The following is a 26344-nucleotide window of genomic DNA, read 5'->3' as shown; positions in this document are numbered from 1 at the left end:
ACCCAGCCAACCACCCACCCACGGACACACAAAGCTCCTTAATGAAGTGGTTGCACCACTTAAAAAGTGATTTTGTCATCAACGTAGGAATCACCACTATACAGTAGACTTGTAGTTCTCTTACATTGAGGGGAGTTTGGACAGCAAGAAACTACAAAACCAAGCAAAAAGATGAGAAGGGAAATGAAGGAGATTACCTGGAACTCAATCCCATAGTTCTCCCTGCAGAAGTCACGTAGTTTGGGATAGACATGCTCTTTCAATGCAGTCCTCTCCGCTTCGGTGTCTGGGAAATGAGATAAAGAAATAAGACAATGACATGAGAAAACCTCCTTTATGGATTTTCCGTAGGATTTGCATATGACTGAGACACTGGCAGAACATTCTAAGACGCAACGTTGTGAATGGAATCCTGGTTTCTATGCAAACCATGACCTTGACCTTGACAGTGGCAATGTAAGGTTGTTAACCCATTCTGACCTGAGATCAGATTCATACGAGGTTTCCACTGGACACACACTGGTCTGATTAACCCATTCTGACCTAAGATCAGATTCTAAAAAATGTCAGTCGTTCTTCGATTTTTCAAAAAATAGCAGACCTACAAGCTCGTATCGCGCCACTCGGTGGCGCGATATGAGCTTGTAGATCTGCTATTTTTCAATAGATAAAGCATAACATGATGCTGACACCAAAATGGGTGCCCGGTCAGAATGGGTTAAGAAATAGAGCGGTTTCAAGCTGGGACGACAGACCGTATATAGGCTAATGTTGATTAAACCTATACGGTTGTCGGGGTTGGCAGCTTTATTGACCGCTCCTTCTCTGACTGAGAGGTTACAGGTTCAGTCCTGACAAAACGTCCTGTTAATGTCACTGATCCCACACATACTATCCATTCTGACCTGAGATCAGATTCATACGAGGTTTTCCACTGGACACACACTGGTCGATTTTTCAAAAATGGCAGACCTACAAGCTCATATCGCGCCACTCGGTGGCGCGATATGAGCTTGTAGATCTGCTATTTTTCAATAGCTAAAGCATAACATGATGCTGACACCAAAATGGGTGCCCGGTCAGAATGGGCTATAGGACTATCTTAGTAAATGGACGATCTACGAGCTCTCGACATGTTGCATCGTGATGCATCGTGAGCTTGTAGATCTGCTATTTCCACTATGTTTGAAAAAATGTCAATTGATGAATACTGGTATATACAGATTAATGGAAGAAATGCTACATAATTGTGATTATCTCAAATGATTTCAGCCAGACGATTATGTAATAAATGTGACAAGCCTACTTTGAACAACAGAGCATCAGCTACTGAAAATATCCACAATGTGCATTTATGATAGGCAGTGCATGGTGGACTGTCAGTATGTATTTATGATAGGCAGTGCATGGTGGACTGTCAGTATGTATTTATGATAGGCAGTGCATGGTGGACTGTCAGTATGTACATGAACACATCGGCCATGTTGGACTGAATGGGCCACGTCAGCAACGGTCCGTGGCTTGCTGTTGAAGCCCACTTTCAAATCCCTGTGGATTAAGTTTAGCCATGACTGATTTCAGTCATTTGGATTACATATAGAGTCAGCATTTAATCTGTGTCGGGAAAAAATAAATAAAATAAAAAGGTAATGGGTTTAAAAGTGTTTGAATGACGTTTAGAAGATTTAGAACACTTTCCTGGGGTCTTTATGTGTGTAATATGTGGTTTTAGATATTTTTGATTTTAGCAGTGAGCCAGTGTCTTTGATGTCATCAACAGTGGGCTCAGTTCCTTCCTGGACTACAATTCCCATAATGCTTTGGTGCACTGCTCCTCCTTGTGGATATAATGTTGTCTTACTGAGACAACATGTAGTCCAGGAAGGAAGTGAGCCCAGTGTCCATGACATCAGAGACACTGGGCTCACTGCTCAAATCTAAAATATCTAACACCACATATTACACACATAAAGACCCCCAGGAAAGTGTTCTAAATCTTCTCAACGTCATTAACATATATTGTTTTGCAAAAAGGGTCAAGTTTCCCTTTAACCCATTCTGACCTGAGATCAGATTCATACGAGGTTTCCGCCGGACACACACTGGTCTGATTCTCACCGCATTCTGACCTGAGATCAGATTCTAAAAAATGTCAGTCGTTCTTCGATTTTTCAAAAATAGCAGACCTACAAGCTCGTATCGCGCCACTCGGTGGCGCGATATGAGCTTGTAGATCTGCTATTTTTAAATAGCTAAAGCATGACGTGATGCTAACACCAAAATGGGTGCCCGTTCAGAATGGGTTAAGGGTGTGGACGGAAGAGAACATGCCCAACAGAGGCGTAGCCTATGTGATGAAGGAGCATGAGTCACACACGCACGCACGCACGCACGCACGGCCCGTGCACAACACATTCACACACGCGCACGGGCGCACTTGCACGCACACGCACACATGTCGGCACAGATAACAGCCGTCTAGCCCCTAACCAAATCATACCAGCACGAGCAAAAGAGCCCACAAATGTGTTCTGACGTTGATCTTACATAGTCTATCTTTAGTACGGCTCCGGGCGACCAATGACCATACACAAGTCTGCCCGTAGCCAACAGAGCAAAATGTCAAACAAAATCCTGTTTGGCTTTACAGTATCGTGTTCGAGTGAGGAGGCGAATGACAGACTTTACTGGGTCGGGTACGTCAGCGGGCGGCGCTTCTCTAAAATGTCAGAGAAGAGAGAGTGCAGGTTTGATTCCCAGGCAAGAAGCGGTAATAGTTCTGAGGTAGAGAGAGAGGTAGTGGTTTCAGCAGGAGACGTACGGTCTCCCTGCTTTTACACAGTTACACACAGTTAACCCATTCTGAACGGGCACCCATTTTGGTGTCAGCATCATGTTATGCTTTAGCTATTGAAAAATAGCAGATCTACAAGCTCATATCGCGCCACCGAGTGGCGCGATACGAGCTTGTAGGTCTGCTATTTTTTGAAAAATCGAAGAACGACTGACATTTTTTAGAATCTGATCTCAGGTCAGAATGAGTTAATCAGACCAGTGTGTGTCCAGTGGAAACCTCGTATGAATCTGATCTCAGGTCAGAATGGGTTCATCAGACCAGTGTGTGTCCGGCGGAAACCTCGTATGAATCTGATCTCAGGTCAGAATGGGTTAATTACACGCGTCAAAACAGTCGGGCAGAAGTGAGGGGAATGAAATGGTGTTGTCTGTGAGAGTGGGGGGGGGGGCGTTGGCATATACCCGCATAGCCCACAGTGACATGCCGGCCCTGCCACCCCAGACTTTCCTTTCCCCGTGGCCACGTTTGACAGCTCTGACTGGGGCATCCCGAGGCATTCCAGGACAGCGTGCCGCTAATCCTCCACGCCACCTGGCAGTCGGTATACCCCCGTGGTCTACTTTCCCAACTAGGCCACACGGTGCTGCCAGGCCTGCTTATATGGGACTCTGGCTTTGTTTTGCTGTGAAGTTGCTTGTAAATATTGGTTTGCCGTTTTTTGGGGCTTGTTTCTAAAGTGTAGTCGTGGCTTATTTGGGCTTTGCTTCTGCATGTTTTGATTATCGTTTAAACCAGTGTCGTCGTCGTCGCCCCCCTCCCCCCTCAAGATTACTCATGTGGCATATTATCTTTTAGTTTTCATGGACCATGGGTGCTTATTTTTCTCTCTGGCAAACACTGCTGAGCAAAGCCTCCCTGGGGAATGGGGACTGTATGCATGTTTTGTAAAGGTACACTCACATCCAAACTCTTTCTGTGTATACTCTCCTTTTGTCTCAATGTGACCTGACAGATAGAAGCACTGAACTGAGAACCGCCTGTCTGTACTGTGCTGATAACGGCAAGTTGCCACTCTTTTATGGGCTTATGATGAAGTATGGCAGCTTTGATGCTTACGGGGCAACTGTGTGGATTGTGTGTGTGACCACACCTATGTGCCCAGAGGGCTCTGGCTTCTCATTCCCTTGGATCTCTCTCTCTCTCTCTCTCTCTCTCTCTCTCTCTCTCTCTCTCTCTCTCTCTCTCTCTCTCTCTCTCTCTCTCTCTCTCTCTCTCTCTCTCTCCATCCTTCTCTTCTCTCTTTCCCTGTGTTGTTTATTTCAAGCCGACAGACCAGTCTCTTCTATCAGTTACTATCAGTGGTTTTCAGCTCATCCCACCCACGCGTTGGGAAATCAAGGACACTCAATTGAACACAACTCTCTCTTCCTCTTATCATCTCCACGAAGTCTGACATCAATATCGGTATAGAGGACTGTATCAAATATGACTTTGTTTATTTCCTATATCAATGAATACAATAGTGGTGTGTGCAAAAACAGCGAAAATAGCCAATCTATAAGCATTCAATGTGTCACCTGTGACATTGATTTGAAGTCATTTCGCCATGCCCTGGTACAGCATGTTTTCAAAGTATACATCACATCACACAAAGTACACATCACATTGCCCCCCATCTCGCCCTGAGACACTTTCTATGCATGGCAGCTTAGCGATGGTCCAATTCAGAAAGACAAATAGAGGGATAGATGGCAATAGAAGTGGAGAGAGCAAAAAAGGAATGTGCTCAACAAGCCACGTGTCTTAATGTGTTGTGCAAGGGACCCCATGAAGTGTGTTAAAAATATTCGCTTTTTAAAGCGAACATTTTAAACACATTATTAATAAGCTTTAAAAAAAAAATGCAGATCTACAAAGGCCTTTTCAAGTGTTTTACTTTTATTTTCTTCAAAAATAGCAGATCTACAAGCTATATGAGCTTATTTGTGCTACTGCTATTTAGCCATAAGTAACCAACCAAACCAATCCAACCATACGTATAACCACAGTAAACAATATGACTGTGACGTTGTATTAACTTGTTTTGCCTGGCTGGGACCCCCTGGTACCCTGGGGTCCCGGGACCCGCTGGTACCCTGACCCTGGGGGTCCTGGGACCCCCTGGTACCCTGACCCTGGGGGTCCTGGGACCCCCTGGTACCCTGACCCTGGGGGTCCTGGGACCCCCTGGTACCCTGACCCTGGGGGTCCCCTGGGGGACCCCACTTTGAGAACCATTACACTGTTTCACTTTGGACTCTTCCTTGGACTTTTCCCCCACTCACCTTCAGGCAGGAGGTTGCGCTCTTTAAAGGGATTGTGACATTAAAAAAAAGGTTTTGGAATTGTTCTTGTTTTTTTTTAGGTTTTCTAATCTCAATTGCACCCAAAAAACATGAACTTTTAACATCCAGTAGATTTTCTGTGATCTGGGGTTTTCTGGCTCAAACAGGTGCTCTGATTTGCCGGCAGTAAGTGACATCACTTACTGCAAATCCATATGTCAATGGGATTTGCCAGCAGATGTCACTGTTTCACTGTGTTGCCTGTTTTCATTGTAGCTCAAAAGGCCCAAAAAACCCCAAAGAAAACTTCAGACCACAGAAAATCCACTGAATGTTCAAAGTTCAGGTTTTTTGGGTGTAATTGAGGTCATAAAACCTAAAAGAAAAAGAAAAAGAAAAATAAATGAAAATGAATGTCATAAAACCTTTAAAGACTGTGAAGGCCCGACACTCAATAGCTTTTTTCCCCATGGCTATCCTCAATGCTGCTGGTGTGTCCTCCCCCACACCCTCACCCCCCCACCCCCTCACCCCCACTCAGAGTGGAATGGACTGACTTGTGCTCTGAACTGACCTGAACACTTGTGAACTCTCTGCACTTTATATTTATTCATTATTCATTCATTGCACCATGTTTGTTTTAGCTGTCTTGTCCTTGTTTGCATAAGTGCAGTCTGCTGTCCCACCAAACCAAATTAACATGTTTACATGTCTTGGCAATAAAGGCTGATTCTGAGTCTGGAGCTACTGTTCGCACGCAGTATACCAGGGACAATAAGGGACTGGAGCTACTGTTCGCACGCAGTATACCAGGGACAATAAGGGACTGGAGCTACTGTTGCACGCAGTATACCAGGGACAATAAGGGACTGGAGCTACTGTTCGCACGCAGTATACCAGGGACAATAAGGGACTGGAGCTACTGTTGGCACGCAGTATACCAGGGACAATAAGGGACTGGAGCTACTGTTCGCACGCAGTATACCAGGGACAAGGGACTGGACTTTGTGTCTTTTCTTTCTCCGTCACGGACGTAAATGCAGAATATGCCAGACAGTGTCCGCCTACCCTATATGCGGATTATGTGGTCGACAGACTTTTACATTTTGCACCTTAATCCATTCTGACCGGGCAGAATAGCAGATCTACAAGCTCATATCGCGCCACCGAGTGGCGCGATACGAGCTTGTAGGTCTGCTATTTTTGAAAAATCGAAGAGCGACTGACATTTTTTTAATCTGATCTCAGGTCAGAATGGGTTCATCAGACCAGTGTGTGTCCGGCGGAAACCTCGTATGAATCTGATCTCAGGTCAGAATGGGTTAATCCCACGTACAACGCACTGGCACTGTTAGCACCTTTAACATTCATAATCTGTAGGCTATAATCATGCACAGTATTATGCACATAGCAGCAGTAATCTACTGCTACGCTCACACACACCATTATATCCTATCTCAGGTATAGTATGTGCCTCAAATCACAAACAGAACGTGCAATCTCTGTGACATTATGCAAAACACATTCCCACGAGGCCGAGGATGAAATGCTACTAACAATAGAGAACTGCCTCATGGCGGTGCTACGTACAATAGGCCAATTCAGGTCCTTGCTTATAACTGCACCAAGCTGTGTACAACATTGTAGGCACACTCCCTCCCTAGAGGCCAAGGAAAACCTTTGTCCATATTTTACAACTGCCGGTTATACCATGAGGCAGATTTTGGCAAAACGTTCTGTACATTATTCGCACACATTTTGCATTCCATACATCACGCAATTCGGTATACACTATTTCCATCAACACAGATGTTACATTTTTCATATTACTCCTATACACATTTTGTCCAAACAACACAAATGCTATTATGCCGGTGGAGACCTGTGTTCCCGAGCGGCACTTTATCTAGTTCTTAACCCATTCTGAACGGGCACCCATTTTGGTGTCAGCATCATGTTATGCTTTAGCTATTTAAAAATAGCAGATCTACAAGCTCATATCGCGCCACCGAGTGGCGCGATATGAGCTTGTAGGTCTGCTATTTTTTGAAAAATCGAAGAACGACTGACATTTTTTTTAATCTGATCTCAGGTCAGAATGGGTTGATCAGACCAGTGTGTGTCCAGCGGAAACCTCGTTATGAATCTGATCTCAGGTCAGAATGGGTTAATTCTTCCCTTTCTTGTTTTTCTGTGGATATAACGACACGACGGGGAACTATGCACGGAAACAAATTTCAACCACTTTTCTTTGCGCTCGTAAACCTGTGATGTCACAATAAAGCTGAAAAAGTTCTGATTCTGATTCACTGCATGGCTCTGTGCTTTGCACGCTCTGCTGCACATCAACCATCACAGGCACGCCACAGGCCTAAAAAGTAAAAGAAAAAAACCTCTTCCCTACACTGTGAATACTGTAGATGGATTCCGGGAGACCTACTGTAGAGCGTGCTAATCTTTGGCCGCTGTGGAGTTCAGTTCAGCCATCCATATAGAAACCAGATGTTGTAGCATTTTCTGCAGAGTGCAGACAAGGGAGACAAATATGCTTGAATCCATTGAATGGACATAGAAATAAAAGACACAAGTTGCCTGTACCAACAGATGATATTATCGTCTCTGTCGGGTAGAAACCTCATATGTGGTCAAATTTGACTGAGGAACTGCCATGGATATTTTTTTAATTTCCGTCATATGAAAGCAGGGAATAATGGCTTCAAATTGACATTGGTTGTTGAGTTTGACCCACCAGTTTTGGAGATATGGCTTAATAGAGTAATGTCTTGCAGAAAACGGCGAGTTGAGAAAACAGGCTTGAAAGGTTCACTTCTGTGGTCTCTAACATTACACCTAGCTACATACTGTACATGTTTAAGCATTTATTTCATATGTACATGTCGATTTCAGCTCTTGACACTTTTTTCAGACCGGCATCATGCTCTAGTATGTGAAGAGTCTGCCTGTGCATACATAATAAAATATATTTTTTCAGGATTCACTTCAAAATGACCAATTTCTTTACGCGTATTTTTGATGCTCAAGCGGGACATTCATTTAGGAAAAAAAAGTTAAAGATGGAGTGCCGTGATATTATTTTCCACCCTAAAACATGATCATCAGGTACAGTATTATTATATAAGAAAGAAGTTTTTAATGTTGTTTTTATCTGGACATGCCCACTGCCCACCAGTTCATTAAAGGATCACTTCACCACTTTTCAACCTACCTTCATATAACTGATCCTCACTAATGTTCATGATAAAATGCCACAATTTTTTTCTACTCAGTCTGTGTCTCATGGAAAGGCTGTGGGCAGTTTAGAAACCTGTGAAACACCAGTGACATCATCGATTGGGGATTCCAAGCTAATAGAAACTGCAGGATTTCTATTCCTGAAAAGTTGCAATGCGATAATGATGGAAGCCATCGTTCTCACGATAATACAAATTAAAATAAAATAAATCTGCCTAACGATGATGTCACTGGTGGATGTGTTTCTAAACTGCCCACAGCCCTCACAAACTGAGTAGGGAAAAAAAAGTGTGGTATTTTATTAGTGAGGACCAATTATATGAAGATAAATTGAAAAGTGGTGAAGTGGTCCTTTAAGTATGCCTCGTTTGCCAGATGGGTGGTGATCCACCTGAACTGAAGCCGCAGCTGCTGTTGTGTGATAAATGGGGCGGGGTTAGGGGTAGGGATGATATTGTGATTTTCATTGACACGTTTGACGACTGTCAAGGTTTCAGGAAGAAACCCTAAACAAAGGCAATAGAGCACCGAAGTCCTGACGTAACTCGCTCATCCCGACGATTCCCCTGGTTCGCGGAAGTGATTTCTCTATGGAGAATAACATGGGGTGATCTTAATATCGTCTACTATAAGCGTTGTGGTCCAAAAATAAACAAGCTGTCTCTGCGTTATTGTCAGGGAGGTGTCTCTGTATCGTTTGCAACAGTCAGTCACTCATATATGATACAGTCTGCTTCTAGCGAAAATCTAACTCATTCAGCAGCAGTAACATTAGCGTTTTCTCTCAGTCAGTTGATTCTTCATATCCATATGAGTGAAGCGGCCGGGATGACATGTTTATTTTTCAAACACAGTTGTTATATGAGGCGACCTAAAATCGCCTCAATGGCGATTTCAATGCAACTAAACAAATACATGAACCTGGGGACTGACGCCCTCTACTGAAAGTGACGTCAGATTTCGGTGCTCTATACATCATTGCAGGTGACAGTACTTCATTAGACCACACTAAGGGGCCACCACACTAAGGGGTCTAATGAAGTACTGTCACCTCATAAACACATGAAAAACTGGAAAAGAATACAAAAACGTCATGGCACTCCATCTTTAAAATATGGAGAGATATAAGAGCTTTCTGCCCAACACCATACTGTCATGCTGCACACGACATGGAGATGAACTATACTACACTGTACAGGAACAGATGGTGAGGCGTGCGCTCGTTAGACATGTAATTAGCATGCCCTTTGAATTTTCATTTTTACAGCCTTAGCCTAATTCGTGTTTAACAAAGTAGCAGCATTGGTAGTTATCTGCCCTTCAAGTCAATACAAAGGGAACTCTGTATTGGGCGGAAACGTTCAGATATCACCAGATTTCATCCTTTTTACTTACAGTATGAGTAGTGTCAGCGTGTATTGGCTGGACCCTTGCTGCGCGCAGCCGCGCACGCAACAGAATATTGCCTCATATTAACGCCAGCTGTTGGAATGGCGGTTGGAATGGCTGCAGTTACGTATGACAGATTTTTGCTTAACCCATTCTGAACGGGCACCCATTTTGGTGTCAGCATCATGTTATGCTTTAGCTATTTAAAAATAGCAGATCTACAAGCTCATATCGCGCCACCGAGTGGCGCGATACGAGCTTGTAGGTCTGCTATTTTCAGACCAGTGTGTGTCCGGCGGAAACCTCGCATGAATCTGATCTCAGGTCAGAATGGGTTAATTGCTTGATTTACCAAAATATTTTGCCATAATGACTTTTTCAATCTGCTCTGAAGAAAAGGCTGTTTGCCGAAAAGCGCCAGCAGCGTTCTCAGTAAAAAAAAGGAGAAATTGCATCTGAGCCAGTCTTGGAGTGCTGCCTTTTTTCCACATTGGTGGTTTATGAGTTATGCTTGATTTAACTGTACCTGTAGGTGTATATGCAGACTATGCATAGGATAGAGTAAACTGGGGGTACTGTATATCCCGCTGAAAAACAGTACATGGGAGTGTACTACTACTTCACCAAACCAAACCACGTAATGGCTATTTTAGAATGCCAACTAGACTACCAAATATTTATGCATTACTTTGTCTTCCATTCAGTCAAATTGAATGGACTCTCACCAATCATATGCATTCTAACTGAACTGCAGCTATCAATCTGACAGCTGAGTCTCCATGCTTACTATACCACTGTCGGCAAAGGTGTAACTCTTTGTGTGTTGTTCTCATCCTAGAACAGAAATGAGAATAGCACCTTTGCCTTCCTCTGAAAAACTCCAACCATGAAAGGAGATGTTGAATGACCACCTGTTACTGACAGTCTATTTTTCTGCTGTAAAATGGGGATTTAGCTGTCAATAAAAGGGGGTGTATGTCATCGATGGGGAGGAAAACTGGAGAGTGCTGTGGGGGATAGCTCTGGAAAGAAATCATGCAACCATTCTGCTGTACTGACAACCTACGAGAACTCTGAATAAAGCATGATGATGCCTGAATCTTGATGCGTCCTGAGTCCTGCTCTGATGCTTTCCTCTGCTTGCTAAGAGTGAGATCAAAAACGTCCAGAACAACCAGCTGAGAGGGAGCATGAGGGTAAAAGGCCTTTTCTTCTGAACAAGGTCCTGTGAGCTTAGGAGTGCTTTGAAGCACCACAGGGCCCTAAAAGCTCTCTCACACAGAGGCAGGTAGGTAGAGAGAGAGGAGGAATTAAGTGCTCTATGCCCGGTGGTTCTTAAACCTTTTCATGTCGAGGACCTCTAAATGGTTATGTATTTGGCTGGCGGATGGCGCGGCACAAAAACTTATCGTGACGTTATAATATTATTGTGATATAGAGCACCGAAGTCTGACGTCACTTTCAGTAGAGGGCGTCAGTCCCCAGGTTCATGTATTTGTTTAGTTGCATTGAAATCCCCATTGAGGCGATTTTAGATCGCCTCATATAAGAACTGTGTTTGAAAAATAAACATGTCACCCCGGCCGCTTCACTCATATGGATATGAAGAATCAACTGACTGAGAGAAAACACTAATGTTACTGCTGCTGAATTAGTTAGATTTTTGCTAGAAGCAGACTGTATCATATAATGAGTGACTGACTGTCGCAAACGATACAGAGACGCCTCCCTGACAATAACGCAGAGACAGCTTGTTTATTTTTGGACCACAACGCTTATAGTAGACGATATTAAGATCACCCCATGTTATTCTCCATAGAGAAATTACTTCCGCGAACCAGGGGAATCGAAGGGATGAGCGAGTTACGTCAGGACTTCGGTGCTCTATAGTCCCCACCTTGAGAACAACTGCTCTAGCCCGAAGAGGCACATTGGTGTCCCTCCTGTCCCTTGCTCTCTCTCTCTCTCTCTCTCTCTCTCTCTCTCTCCGCCTGGGGGGAACGGTGAGGAGGAGGAAGGTGGTAAAGGGGGTGAGGAAGAGGAGGAGGAGGAGGTACATGGACCTGGTCTTTTGCACGGATCATAAACCTGCCTGTGCTTCAGAGGGACAGGGTTCCCAGCGCTCGCCACGGTGAGCTGATCTATTTCAAACGATTCACCATTGTCACCACCGTCTCTCCCATCCCTTCTGTCCCTCCATCTCTCTTCCATTCTCTCTCTCTCTCTCTCTCTCTCTCTCTCTCTCTCTCTCTCTCTCTGGCTCAGGTGAGATTGAATTGAAGAAAGGGTCGGTGGCTCTGAAATTCTCGTCTTTGGGCTTTATAGATTTTCCCTGTTAAGTGGTGGGGACATGATTGACGATGAGCCCCCAAAACCTAAATGTGAGGGTCTGACAGAGAGTGATTGCAGAAGGAAGAAAAAGGAGAAAGACCTTTTCGTTGAAGGCATGAGGCTCAAAATCTACACTTTTCCGCCAACAAAAGATTTAAAACGCATGAATGAATGCATGTAAAATGCAACGACATGGTATTCCAGTCTCGGTGGTGGTGATGTAGCCAGGATGAGGAGATGCATTATAGGAGATTACGTTATGCACATAGGGCTCCCCAAGGACCTTGAGCTCGCATCAACCTTAAAGAGCTTAAGCGATGGGTTGCATACAAATGGCCGTCTATAGCGCGTCGCGCAGACTACTACAGCCCCCGAGGTGAACCAGGCTACGATGAGGACATGAGGTAATAGAGTTGCCTCAGTATGGGGGTTAGATACAAACACACGTGCACACTGCACTGCACGCACACAGATGCATGTGTGCTCTCTCCCGCAGGCGCATACGCGCATGCGCACGCACGCGCACATGCACACACACATACACACAGTGCACACAAAGTGACTGACAGCTAATCACACAAAGATGTACACAGCTGTGTTGGTGCCGTCAAGCCTATTGACAGGATGGGATTGCTGTTTTAATTGATCCACCCTGGAGACACACACACACACACACACACACACACACACACACACACACACACACACACACACACCCCTCAACTAGCCAAGAATCGGGGTGATTCGTTAATGTTGTGTCACAAAGACGTGATTGATCTTAAATCTTGGCAATGCTGTGGAATAGCTCAACATACTGACCAAGCCTCCCGCCACGATATCAACATGACAACCCGGTTCAACCATCCGTAACATCCACATCCGTCTGTTGGCCTTAGCTAATTGAACTATAGCAGTGGTTAGGGTTAGGTCTGTTGGCCTTAGCTAATTGAACTATAGCAGTGGTTAGGGTTAGGTCTGTTGGCCTTAGCTAATTGAACTATAGCAGTGGTTAGGGTTAGGTCTGTTGGCCTTTAGCTAATTGAACTATAGCAGTGGTTAGGGTTAGGTCTGTTGGCCTTAGCTAATTGAACTATAGCAGTGGTTAGGGTTAGGTCTGTTGGCCTTAGCTAATTGAACTATAGCAGTGGTTAGGGTTAGGTCTGTTGGCCTTAGCTAATTGAACTATAGCAGTGGTTCATGTCGTCTGTTGGCCTTAGCTAATTGAACTATAGCAGTGGTTAGGGTTAGGTCTGTTGGCCTTAGCTAATTGAACTATAGCATTGGTTAGGGTTAGGTCTGTTGGCCTTAGCTAATTGAACTATAGCAGTGGTTAGGGTTAGGTCTGTTGGCCTTAGCTAATTGAACTATAGCAGTGGTTAGGGTTAGGTCTGTTGGCCTTAGCTAATTGAACTATAGCAGTGGTTAGGGTTAGGTCTGTTGGCCTTAGCTAATTGAACTATAGCAGTGGTTAGGGTTAGGTCTGTTGGCCTTAGCTAATTGAACTGTAGCAGTGGTTAGGGTTAGGTCTGTTGGCCTTAGATAATTGAACTATAGCAGTGGTTAGGGTTAGGTCTGTTGGCCTTAGCTAATTGAACTGTAGCAGTGGTTAGGGTTAGGTCTGTTGGCCTTAGCTAATTGAACTATAGCAGTGGTTAGGGTTAGGTCTGTTGGCCTTAGCTAATTGAACTGTAGCAGTGGTTAGGGTTAGGTCTGTTGGCCTTAGCTAATTGAACTATAGCAGTGGTTAGGGTTAGGTCTGTTGGCCTTAGCTAATTGAACTATAGCAGTGGTTCATGTCGTCTGTTGGCCTTAGCTAATTGAACTATAGCAGTGGTTCCCAAACTTTTTCATGTCAAGGACTCCCAAATTGGCACAAAATGTGTTTGCGGACCCCCATTTGAAGAGATACGCCACGGACCCCCATATAAGAGAACATTGTTTTACGACCCTAGCAATGATTCTAGGACCCCCAGTTAGACATGAATTAGGAGTGTTCAAGTGTAACCAAAATGGACAATTTGTACACTCTCAGAGTTACAGTCACATAAGGGTTCTTAACAGTTTGACGGCAGCTAATTGTTTAATCATACGCTATACCCGCTATATGTTTAATGCGTTTAATTCGCCGTATTTTAATCATTAAAAAGACACTCCCGTCTTTGCCGCAGACCTGGTGACGAGCCCATCATGTTCTGATGACGAAATCAACCCATGTGCTGGGCTGCTAGGGCTTCTGGGAAATTGAGCCCAATGCAAGTGGACGGGGGGGGGGGGGGGGTTTGTCTGGACTACAACACCTCGTGGAGGCGGATCTTAGTTGTATCGCATTATCATAACAAGCCGATGGACCATTTTTCGCCGGATTTTCGTCGTTGAAAGCTGCAAATACTTCAGCGTATGAGTCTAAAGGTAATAAAACAATCTCGGCAGCGTAGAATATTTGATTAACCCATTCTGACTGGGCACCCATTTTGGTGTCGGCATCATGTTATGCTTTAGCTATTGAAAAATAGCAGATCTACAAGCTCATATCGCGCCACCGAGTGGCGCGATACGAGCTTGTAGGTCTGCTATTTATTTTTTTTATCGAAGAACGACTGACATTTCTAGAATCTGATCTCAGGTCAGAATGGGTTTAATCAGACCAGTGTGTGTCCAGTGGAAACCTCGTTATGAATCTGATCTCAGGTCAGAATGGGTTAAAATGCGGATAAAGCGTTTATGCAGTCACACTGTTAACTATCATTCATCATTTATCTGGGGACCCCCTGGAACTCCCTCAAGGACCCCTAGGGGTCCATGGACCCCACTTTGGGAACCACTGCTGTAGATAACAGAGAGGCTTTTGATTAAACCATTCTGACCTGAGATCAGATTCATACGAGGTTTCCACTGGACACACACTGGTCTGATTAACCCATTCTGACCTGAGATCAGATAAAAAAAATGTCAGTCGTTCTTCGATTATTCAAAAATAGCAGACCTACAAGCTCGTATCGCGCCACTCGGTGGCGCGATATGAGCTTGTAGATCTGCTATTTTTCAATAGCTAAAGCATAATATGATGCCAACACCAAAATGGGTGCCCGGTCAGAATGGGTTAAGGGCATTAGTGGCAGTATATTCTAGAGCAACCCGGCCTCGTCCATATTATAGCTCATAAAAGCAGAGGCGCCGTAGATCAAAGGAGACGGGATCCCCCAGTCACCCAACCACAATACAATAAATAATAATACAGTAGTTATGATTGCATGTGTATTATTGATGAGAGCATAAAGGGAGATCAGAATCACTTCTAGAATACACTGTTTTATTGAGTGCCTGTCTCACTTGAGTGTCACTCATTGATTTGGGTTTCTTTTAGCTGTGAGGAACGCAGTAAAAGAGGGTTAAACACTGGGTACTCTAAAGGTGTGAAAAGTTGTACCCTTATTAAAAAAAGGCCAGGGTACACTTTTTTTCTAATTATTTGTTCGGCCCAAAACAATGTGTTGTCATTGTCCTTGATTTGTCAACTCGGCTGTTGGCTTTGTCCAAGGCTTAAATGTCTTTAACCCATTCTGACCGGGCACCCATTTTGGTGTCAGCATCATGTTATGCTTTAGCTATTGAAAAAATAGCAGATCTACAAGCTCGTATCGCGCCACTCGGTGGCGCGATATGAGCTTGTAGATCTGCTATTTTTAAATAGCAGATCTACAAGCTCATATCGCGCCACCGAGTGCCGCGATACGAGCTTGTAGGTCTGCTATTTTTTGAAAAGAATCGAAGAACGACTGACATTTTTAGAATCTGATCTCAGGTCAGAATGGGTTCATCAGACCAGTGTGTGTCCCAGTGGAAACCTCATGTGAATCTGATCTCAGGTCAGAATGGGTTAAATAAATACTTTTTGCGCGGAACAGTGTTGTTTTCGTCAACTGAAACTATGACGGAAAATGTTCGTCGACTACCTTTTTTTCACCGACAAAAACGACATAAAAACTAAAAGCCACGATGACTAAAATTATGATTAAACTATAACTGCACCCTGTCAAGTGACTACTCTGTCAAGTGCCTAAATGCCTAAATACAGTTAGGTTGAACTCTGCTAATGAACAAACTGCAACAATTGACATTAGGACACATTTACATTATGTGATTGTCTACACGGTTGTCACATATTTCAGCAGGTCACCAATTCCACCATAACACCACCTTGCTGGAGTGACTGAGTGCGAGTGAGCGAGTAGCCGAGATTCTGGGTATTGGAATTTGGCTTTAGTGTCAACCGCTATGAACTTTCAAATCTCCGGCTCGCAATGGTGATGTAATAAAGATAGGTTTCAGATTACATATATACATTTACTTACATACATATACTGTATGTATGTAAGTTGTATATGTAATTTGTAAGTTGATTAGCAGTATATACTGTGGTTACTTGGGTCGTTTGATGCGTATGTCCGTAGCTGCGCATGATGTAATGAAGATTATGTACCAACGCCAGCGTATAACTGGCTCTCGGTGGTGACATAATAATAATATGTTTCAGTGTCGGGTGGATTATTAAAGGTAATGCCCATATGTAATCTGAAACCAATACCATATCAAACATGAATTAACCATTACGTCATACGTTGCCACGGACAGACGCATCGGAGCACCGGACAAACAACATTACTTGCACACTCTGCTTTGCGCAAGTAATAAAGTGTTCTAAAATGTCAGGGAGGGACTAGTGGACCCAAAAAGGTAAAGGTCCGTGACTGTGTGGTCCTGATCATCTCAGGCCGGGCCCCTGGAGTCCTGGGCCGGGGAACGGCCGTAGCCCATCTGCTACGGATCCAGTACCAGTCATTTTACACTTGGTTGCATGCTGAAAATGTGTGTGTGTGTGCGTGTGTGTCAGATTTCTCGTGTACGCAAAGGACAGTGGCGTGCACAGATAGACACTAGGGGGTGCTAGAGCACCCCCTGCCCTTTTGGCAATTTTGCTCTTAAAAAAAAGTTTTTTTTTTTTTCTTAATGTGTGTGGACCATGCGGTGACATTGATCAAATCTTGATAAAAAAACGCTTCTACTATATTATTTAGGCCCCCACAATCTAATCTCTATATGTTTCTATGTCAGTGGTTCTTCGATTAAAGAAAAATAGCAGACCTACAAGCTCGTAGCGTGCCACTCGGTGGCGCACTATGAGCTTGTAGATCTGCTATTTTTCAATAGCTAAAGCACCAAAATGGGTTCCCGCCCCAAAATGCGCTGCACAAGGTGCCCTTTTTTTTCACTTGAGCACCTGCCCCTCTAAATGTCTGTGCACGCCACTGGCAAAGGAAGTAAATCCAATTAAGTCCAGTAAAATCTCTACAACCCACAATATATGTTGTAAAACGCTCAGTGTTCATTTAACCCATTCTGACCTGAGATCAGATTCATGCCTGTCATTGCTACTTATACTAGTGTCTTAGCAATGATCCAAATATAAAGCCTTATAACACCATACACGTTTATAGCCCCCTCTAGTGGCCATGGCAAAGCAGCACTGTATGTAGCAAGATCTGGGTCAGATAGTCCTTGATGTTTGATTTAATTTATGCTTGGAATACCAGGTGTGTGGGGGGGGTTCTCAACCTTTTCAGGCCATGTTTGAACTGGTGACCCCACCCCCCCCCCCCCCCCCCCCCCCCCACACACACACACACACACACACACACACACACACACACACACACACACACTGACAAGCATTTGGAATTGTAGGAGTTTAGAGCATTATACATTTAGTTTGACTCGGTTCAACAGATATATTGTGGAAAAAATAGCCGATCTACAAGTTGAGTGATCAAGTAGCTATTTTCACAATGTTTGCCTCTTTCTTATATATTATCTGACAATTTGGCCAACCAGATTTTATAGTATAGTTTGTTGATTATACATTTGATGCAGTAAGGGTCTTTCTTTCATTTCATTTATTTTATCATTATTTTCTATAGGTTCCCATTTGGTCCCATCTGAGGTCGATTCTAAACATTGGAGAATGCATTACGTAGGCCTCGTGCAATCAGAAATGGCTGATTGGCAATGAGTCCTGTTCATATAGCAGCGCAGGCTGCAGATTACTAGTGCGCTTCTCCTTCCATTTATGTGACAGAGGCATGTGAAGAAGGGCTATAGCCTCCTTGCATTCCAATCCATGTGTGGATGGATGGAAATCATGGAATCAATGGATGGATGGATGGAAGGATGGATGGGGGCCATTAGTAGACGACATACACTGGTGGGACTGAGTGGCTGTGCCGGCTACAGGTGGCCATACAATAGGAGCCACTTCGTCATACTGTGCTGTCCGACTCCACCACCATCATTTCATCACATTTCACCCCCCCCCCCCCCCCCAAAGTACTCATTTTTCCATTAACCTAGATGGTCTTGTCGTGGTGGTGGTGGTGGAACAAGGTCTCCCCTGAAAACTCACTTGGTATTTTCACCTCCTTTGAAATGTTATATCATGCATGGTAAAGGTTCCTGTTCGCTGCATTGAACAGTATAGCCCCCCCCCCCCCCCCCCAAGTACAACGCCCAGTTCCTAGACAAATTCTCTGAGCTACTGTCCCTTTATATAACCCCCAAATATGACAAAATATGTATTCTTGGTGGCATGAACATCCATGAATGCTGTCGTCCATCCCACCCAATGGTTATTGATTTTATCAACCTGACCTGAATCCTTCAACCTCGTCCAATCCATAAATGAATCCACTCACGCCAATAAAAGGGACACCACACCCTTGACCTTGTTCTGTCCTTGTGTGTGTGTCTCCTTCCATTCTAAAGATCACAGACTTCCCTTCATCAGATCATAAAGCCATTGTCTTCTAAATCCCGATAACCCCCTTCTAGCTCCACCGCCCATCTCCCAGCTCGTCTGGCACTGCATGTCATGACTCTATACAACAGCCGCCAAAAGATCAGAATTATTCCAGTCCTCGGCAACACCTCCAACAGTAAACGCCTCTCCCCAAGACCCAGCTGGTCTTATCGATTATATTAGTAACACTTCCCGAGCCATTCTTGACTGCATTGCACCCCGCAGGGCAGTTAAGTCCCATACAACAGGGACATCCTGGCTGAATGGAAATCTGGCAATTTGCACGTCTCCTTAGACATTCCCTAATGGAGGATTATCAGTCCGCTGTTAGGCATGCACGAGTGAAAAACTTCTCCCACATTGTCACTAACAACAGCCATAACCCCAGATCACTATTTAAAGTAATAGACTCAAGTCACAATTTCACATAATACCATAAATACTCAACTATCCCAGGAATGAATGTGAGGATTTTCTCACTTATTTTGTAGATAAGATCAACACAATTAGAACCCAAATAATCACTTCTACCATCTCAGTATATCTACATAACTTCCAACCTCACATCTCACACATCAGGAAATACTAGACTGGTGCCTGGCTGTAGCGGCACCGAGTCAGTAACTATGGAAGTTGGAGATCCACGCCCCACCCTTTGATGCCCATATATGTAGATTTCTGTATCTGTCCCTCTGTGTCCCTTTATTCCTATATATGGAGTTCTGTGTCAGCCATGCCCAAATATGGAGTGTTGTGACGTCAGTACAGGCCAGCTCCATATATGGAGCCTGGACAGGGGCCCTGTCCAGAGGCCGGGCAGAGAGGCCTTTTGTGGCGTACAAACTACAAACCAGGCACTGCACTCCCTGTGGCGGTGTGGAACGTGTGTGTCGAATGTGAAGTCGGTGCGGTGAACGGTTCTCGAGTTACGTGCATTTCAGCCGTACACACACGTACAGACAGACAGAGAGACATACAGAGACGTGGTGCATTTATAGATAGATAGATTATTCTTTCAATTGAATCCTCTACCTCGCAATTGGACCCCGTACCAAACAAACTGCCAAAGAAAGTGCTCACCACAGTTTCACCTCAAATTCTTGCCATTATAAATGCTTCCCTATGCTTCCCACTGCTACTTTCCCCCGCTGCCTTCAAACATGCCACAATACAACCCCGCTTAAATAAGTCCAACCTGGACCCTTCCGAGCTGCAAAATTACAGGCTCATCTCCAAACCATCGCCATTTCTGTCCAAGGTTCTAGAAAAGGTCACATACTCCCAGTTGACACCTTTCATGAATAACAGTACCTGTAACTTATTTGAATTTGGTTTCAGAGCCCAGAGACAGCCCTCATAAAGGTCACCAATGACCTACCTTCTCACAACTGATACTGGAGATTGTGTGGTACTGGCGATTCTGTTGGATTTGAGCAATGAGCTCAAGCAATGAGCTTGTATAGAGCACCGAAGTCCTGACGTAACTCTCTCATCCCTTCGATTCCCCTGGTTCGCGGAAGTAATTTCTCTATGGAGAATAACATGGGGTGATCTTAATATCGTCTACTATAAGCGTTGTGGTCCAAAAATAAACAAGCTGTCTCGGCGTTATTGTCAGGGAGGTGTCTCTGTATCGTTTGCAACAGTCAGTCACTCATATATGATACAGTCTGCTTCTAGCGAAAATCTAACTAATTCAGCAGCAGTAACATTAGCGTTTTCTCTCAGTCAGTTGATTCTTCATATCCATATGAGTGAAGCGGCCGGGGTGACATGTTTATTTTTCAAACACAGTTGTTATATGAGGCGATCTCAAATCGCCTCAATGGGGATTTCAATGCAACTAAACAAATACATGAACCTGGGGACAGACGCCCTCTACTGAAAGTGACGTCAGACTTCGGTGCTCTATTGTGTGGTACTGGCGATTCTGTTGGATCTGAGCAATGAGCTCAAACAATGAGCTTGTATACATGTGGGGCAGTCCGTCAGGAGGAGATGAGGTACGGCCGGGCCCCGGGACCCCAGGGGCCCGGCCTGAGACGATCACGATCACAGTCACGGACCTTTACTTTGTCGCACTTTGCAAGCCCCGACTCTTGGCACGAGCAGCAGGCAGCGGGCCCATTCAAAGGGCCACGAGCAGCAGGCAGCGGGTCCATTCAAAGCATTATCTCAGGGTGCTACAAATGTCTATCTACTAGTGTTGACTAATCATTACAACAAGTGGCTCTTATTTTGAAGAGGAAGTCTGTTTCGGTTGTATCCAAGCTGCCATGACAAGTTATGATGCCAAGCCACTAACCAAGTAGTAAACAAGAACTTGCGTGGAAGGCTTTTAAGCAAAGTTCCTATAGGCCTATTTACGATATGAAAACCATGCATCTGTGACGTAAACAGTGTACACACTTTGGAAGTATGTTAAAGGTCATATAGCCAACTTTTAGGCCAAAGTGTATATATCTAACTATAGTTTTGGTCTTTTTCCCCCTCTATAGTGATGCTGGGGTGTTTTCCTGCAGACACACTCTCTCCCTTTGGTTCCCTCTGGGTATTTACGCCTCAGGAGAGTTTTAAACTTTTAGCCAATAACAGCACAGAGTGTGTGACGCTGCATGTGTTCAACCGTAGCAGTTTCATGATGAAAACGTCTTTGTGTAAATGCTGTATAATCAGTGAGAACGCAACGGGACTTTGCCATTTTCTCTTGGAGACCATTGCTGTGTAAACAAACAAACCCAGGTACCATCCCCCCGTCCGTCCGTCCCACTTTGAGAACCGATGACCTAACTATTGACCACAATCAATTCATCATAATTGTATTTTGTCCACCATCAATTCATCCTATTGTATAGCGTCCCATCACTTCATGAAACAAATGAGGCAACCTGGGTTCAGAAGGCGAATCTTTCTCCCACTGTATTGTGTTTCGCACAGTCATGCAGGGGATACACCATAGGATGGTGATGTGTGTATTATTATTTATCTCATATATTTATGCCCTCTGTCTCGCTCTGTCCTACTCCACTTGCCTTGCCTTGTTTACTCCAATTTTAGTGATTCTATTTTTACCCCGGCCCCAGAGGCCGTATTTAAATACAGAGCATGCAACTGGATGTCTGCCTCACGAGAGTCACGACGACCCAACTGTCTCGTGCTGGCGCTGCTCGCCTCACGCTATATACTCTCTGAATGAATGGACGGCAATGTGTTGCATTGTCTCAGGAGCGCAACATGCATTCTGATATGCCTGTGTGCAACAAACGGCTACCTAGATTCGTTTGAACCCACTTACAATTTAGGCATTTCGCTGGACGCTCTTAATCCATGAGCGATTTACAGTAAGCAAGAACCTGGAAAGCCTATATGTTGTTATACTATTTCAAATCCAGGAAAGCATCGTTTTGTCCACCATCGTGGCAGAAACCTTGTGTCTCCGAGTTTCAAATGTGTATGTTTTTTGAGGGGCACTGGTCTGACCACTCATTAGTCCAACCCCTACAGTAGTGGGCTAGTTTAGCTAGAAGGTTGACACAATGGACCGTCACCATTGATATGCATCCAAGGTCGGTCATTCCTGTTGTTTTGGGGTTTTTTTGCGTGGTTAGCGAGGTGCGAAAACTGTGAATGGCTGTGCGGGCTTGCGTGCATCATCAAACTACGCCCTGGGTAGCCCTATACCGTCGGCTCACCCCTGAATATACAACAAGGTTCAACTTAAGTATTATGCATTTTCTGTTACATTTAAGGCACAGTTAAGTGTCCTATCGAATAGATAATTTAATTAATCAGACATATAGGGGAAGTAAAGATTACTGCATGGTAATCGTCCTACAGCGCTTTGCATCCTGTTCGTCGTGCGTAACAGGTGCAACTACAGACAAAACACACGTTACATAAGTGAGGCAGGCCTTGCGGTCGTGCGGTCGTGCCCTCCACATGCAGTCTCTAGAACTGGCATTCTCAATATAGCGGCCGGCCACGGATTAACCCATTCTGACCTGAGATCAGATTCTAAAAAAATGTCAGTCGTTCTTCGATTTTTCAAAAAATAGCAGACCTACAAGCTCGTATCGCGCCACTCGGTGGCGCGATATGAGCTTGTAGATCTGCTATTTTTAAATGGCTAAAGCATAACATGATGCCAACACCAAAATGGGTGCCCGGTCAGAATCGGTTAAGCCAATAGGAATGACTTTGGGCATGGGACTTCCGGGACTGGGGAAGTGAGTGACGGTCTGACGGATGTTATAATTATGTGTGAATGCTTATATATGCTTGTATATGCGCGTGACATCATCATCATCATACCCGGAAGTTATGCGGGAACGCCTACTGAGTGACAAAAAACTACTTTCTGGCCTTGACAGCCCATATACATGCAAACAGAAAAGTCTTATTTGATTGAATTACATGACTTTAAACAACGTTAAATTCACTTTGCCACTCACTTTGCCATTCACTTTATGCATGCGCATATACCCTCTGTTGATCACAAAACCGGAGTGTAAAAGTTATAATAAAGTTGGCGCCTGGGAATCTGTACTACGTCTCTGCCTCCATTTCCAGAGATTGTTACAATATATAATATATGTCAAAGGGCCCCCAAAATGATATGTATTTCGCTGAGTTCTCAAATACATTTTGAGGGACCTCCAGAAGCAAAGATTTCAGTTACAAATGTTCACGATCTTTTAATAGACAAAGTATAAGATGTGGTTAACCCATTCTGACCGGGCACCCATTTTGGTGTCGGCATCATGTTATGCTTTAGCTATTTAAAAATAGCAGATCTACAAGCTCGTATCGCGCCACCGAGTGGCGCGATACGAGCTTGTAGGTCTGCTATTTTTGAAAAATCGAAGAGCGACTGACATTTTTAGAATCTGATCTCAGGTCAGAATGGGTCAATCAGACCAGTGTGTGTCCAGTGGAAACCTATGAATCTGATCTCAGGTCAGAATAGGTTAAAATGATTGGGATGGCCGGATGCTATTAACTACTTTTGCTGGGGGGACACCCTGGAACGGACCCCTGACAACCTATACGGTCTAGACAGAGAGAAGCATGAGATCAAATATAAATCATGTAATTATCATATCAATAATAAAGACCCGCCCTTTCCCTCCCGCGGCCATGCATGATGTGCATGAGATGAGCGTGTCTGTCACAGTGCGTTTCCTTTCATTAGAGGCTTGATACATGTGGTTGTGTGTGCCGGCCGGCCGGCGGCGTCGGTCCGGTCCGGTCCAGTCCGGTCGATCGCGTGCCGAAAATAGCAGATCTACAAGCTCACGGCCAGCAGGCACAAATATCGCACATTATTAATGCAGCGTGTGACCGCACCGTGAGCTTGTATATCTGCTATTTTTCGCCACACACACAACGTATAGCCGTAATTAAAGTAATATAATCCTTACCGTCGGGGTTGGAGCAGATGAAGACGCGGACGCTGCGTCCCGTGGGGACGTGCTGCGGCGGCAGAGCCAGCACGTTGCCGCTGAGCGCCGCCCTGCGCAGGGCAGACTCCCGGGGGCACGCCGCCCTGCTTCCCGCTCCTGACGGCCACATGGCGGGGGGCGCCTTCCAGCGTGGCTGGAGGACGGGACATGCACACGCACGCACACACACACACGCACGCACACAGAAATCAAATGAGACACGTTTAGTCGCGTGATCAGTCTAGTCTGTGTGTGTGTGTGTGTGTGTGTGTGTGTGTGTGTGTGTGTGTGTGTGGTGCACAGTCACACAGACAAGAGAGCATGAGCATACGAGCCATTCAGTACTGTAGTGTCGCGCGCACTATTTAGCCTACATCTGTCTCCGACACACACACACACACACACACACACACACACACACACACACACACACACACACACACAGACAGAGTGGAGTTAGGATGGATATGCCATGATATAACTAAGGCCACCTTTTAGACAGGGAAATACCACACACACTGAACGAGATGGCTCGTGCGTGGCACTATAGCCATTATAGCCTGTTATGTTATTGCATTCATCCATGTCGTGGGGAATGCAACATTACGCATGGCGTGTGTGTGCATGCACATAATAGCCTAATAATAATGACTATTAAAATAACATAATTATGTTGCATGCGTAATGTGAATGCATTATTCCTTAATTGGCTCAAGAAGACTGCATTTCTTAAATGAATAATGTTCATGCCGGTATACTATAATGAAACGAAGCACATGCACACAAGTTCGCGTCATCAAGGCAGGACCAAACTTAAACAGACGGACAAGAAGGAAGGAATTAATTAAGGGAGGAAGGAATTAAGGAAGGCGAAGCCGGCAAGCATCGTTCACACAATCCCACCCCAAAGAAGATGCTTGCAGTTGCAGGAGGGAAGATTGAGAGTGAATAACCAGCAAAACAATGGTTATCCAGCCAGCAGGAGGAGGAGGGACGTGGCGGACGGAGTCAGTCGCCGGTTTTCCGGAGTTGGTCTCTTATCCCGCAATCTTTGCTTAAGGAAGACGGAAAACCTCTTTAACAAAAAACAGACAACAAAGTGAGGGGAAAGTTGGGTATAGTCCTTCTCTTCACAATGAATGCATCACGGCAGGCTAAACCACGGAGCATCCAGAGGACTCGGCTAGACGCTGATGCTGCCGACCGAGGAGGAGGAGGAGAAGGACACGGCACTGTACGTGGCCCGCTGTGGCGTCTGTCTGACTGCGACTACAGCCCAAGTAGTAGTTGTTGTTCTTGTTGCTCACGTTCATTCGCTTCATTTTGTGGCGTTCGAAAATATCCGAGCGGCGTCGGTCCTCGGGGAGCGGCTCTAGAGACGGTCTTAATCAGAACGCCCATGGATCACTCAGAGCAGAGCAGTGGCCGACGACGTGGTGGCCAGGAGGAGGAGGCGGCCCCTGGAGACGGTGGTGCTGGACGGGGAGCGAGGCTCTGTCATCCTCCTCCTGCTGTGTGTGTGTGTGTGTGTGTGTGTGTGTGTGTGTGTGTGTGTGTGTGTGTGTGTGTGTGTGTGTGAGCAGCACTGAGCAGTGAGCAGCGGAGCTCTGATGCCTCTGAAAATCCCCTCTACTACCTCTATTCTCTCTCTCTCTCTCTCTCTCTCTCTCTCTCTCTCTCTATCGCACATGTGTCACCATCAAAAAGGTATATGCTAATGACAATTGCGTTGACCAATGAGTGGGTGTTGCTGCGAGCCTATATAGAGGAGGAGGGGTCTGTCGGATTAATTGCCTTATAGATAAAATGTAGCCCCCCCCCCCCCCCTTCCCCCCCTTGTTGGAGGTGGAAGTTTCTAAGTGCATTGGATTCGTACTAAACGGAATTGATTACTATGCTGATGTTCTTGGGGTGGGGGGGCGGGGGGGGGGGGGGGGGGGGGGAAGCTGAACCAAATATT

The 26344-nt window shown here is 45.0% G+C and overlaps 1 protein-coding gene across 3 annotated transcripts in view; it reads right to left on the bottom strand.

The window, feature by feature from the left end:
- nwd2 (NACHT and WD repeat domain containing 2) overlaps nucleotides 1-25706 on the bottom strand; it is a gene marked incomplete at its 5' end in the record, with an annotated part of 75742 nt that extends 50036 nt beyond the window's left edge. Inside the window, 3 exons of one of the 3 annotated variants that reach the window (XM_083788371.1) lie at nucleotides 198-286; nucleotides 24364-24538; nucleotides 25692-25706. In XM_083788371.1, coding sequence (XP_083644497.1) covers nucleotides 198-286; nucleotides 24364-24538; nucleotides 25692-25706 — 279 coding nt within the window. Of the gene's footprint in view, nucleotides 1-197; nucleotides 287-24363; nucleotides 24539-25287; nucleotides 25420-25691 lie in introns of those variants that run through there. The other 2 variants (XM_083788370.1, XM_083788373.1) reach the window with 2 other exon arrangements.
- Between the last annotated feature and the right edge of the window lie 638 nt (nucleotides 25707-26344).

This window comes from Protomyctophum parallelum (assembly GCF_964188405.1).
Source record: "Protomyctophum parallelum genome assembly, chromosome: 18".
In the NCBI taxonomy this organism is placed as follows: domain Eukaryota; kingdom Metazoa; phylum Chordata; class Actinopteri; order Myctophiformes; family Myctophidae; genus Protomyctophum; species Protomyctophum parallelum.
Note: the sequence above shows the minus strand (reverse complement) of the source record. Positions and strands in the feature narration are given on the sequence as shown.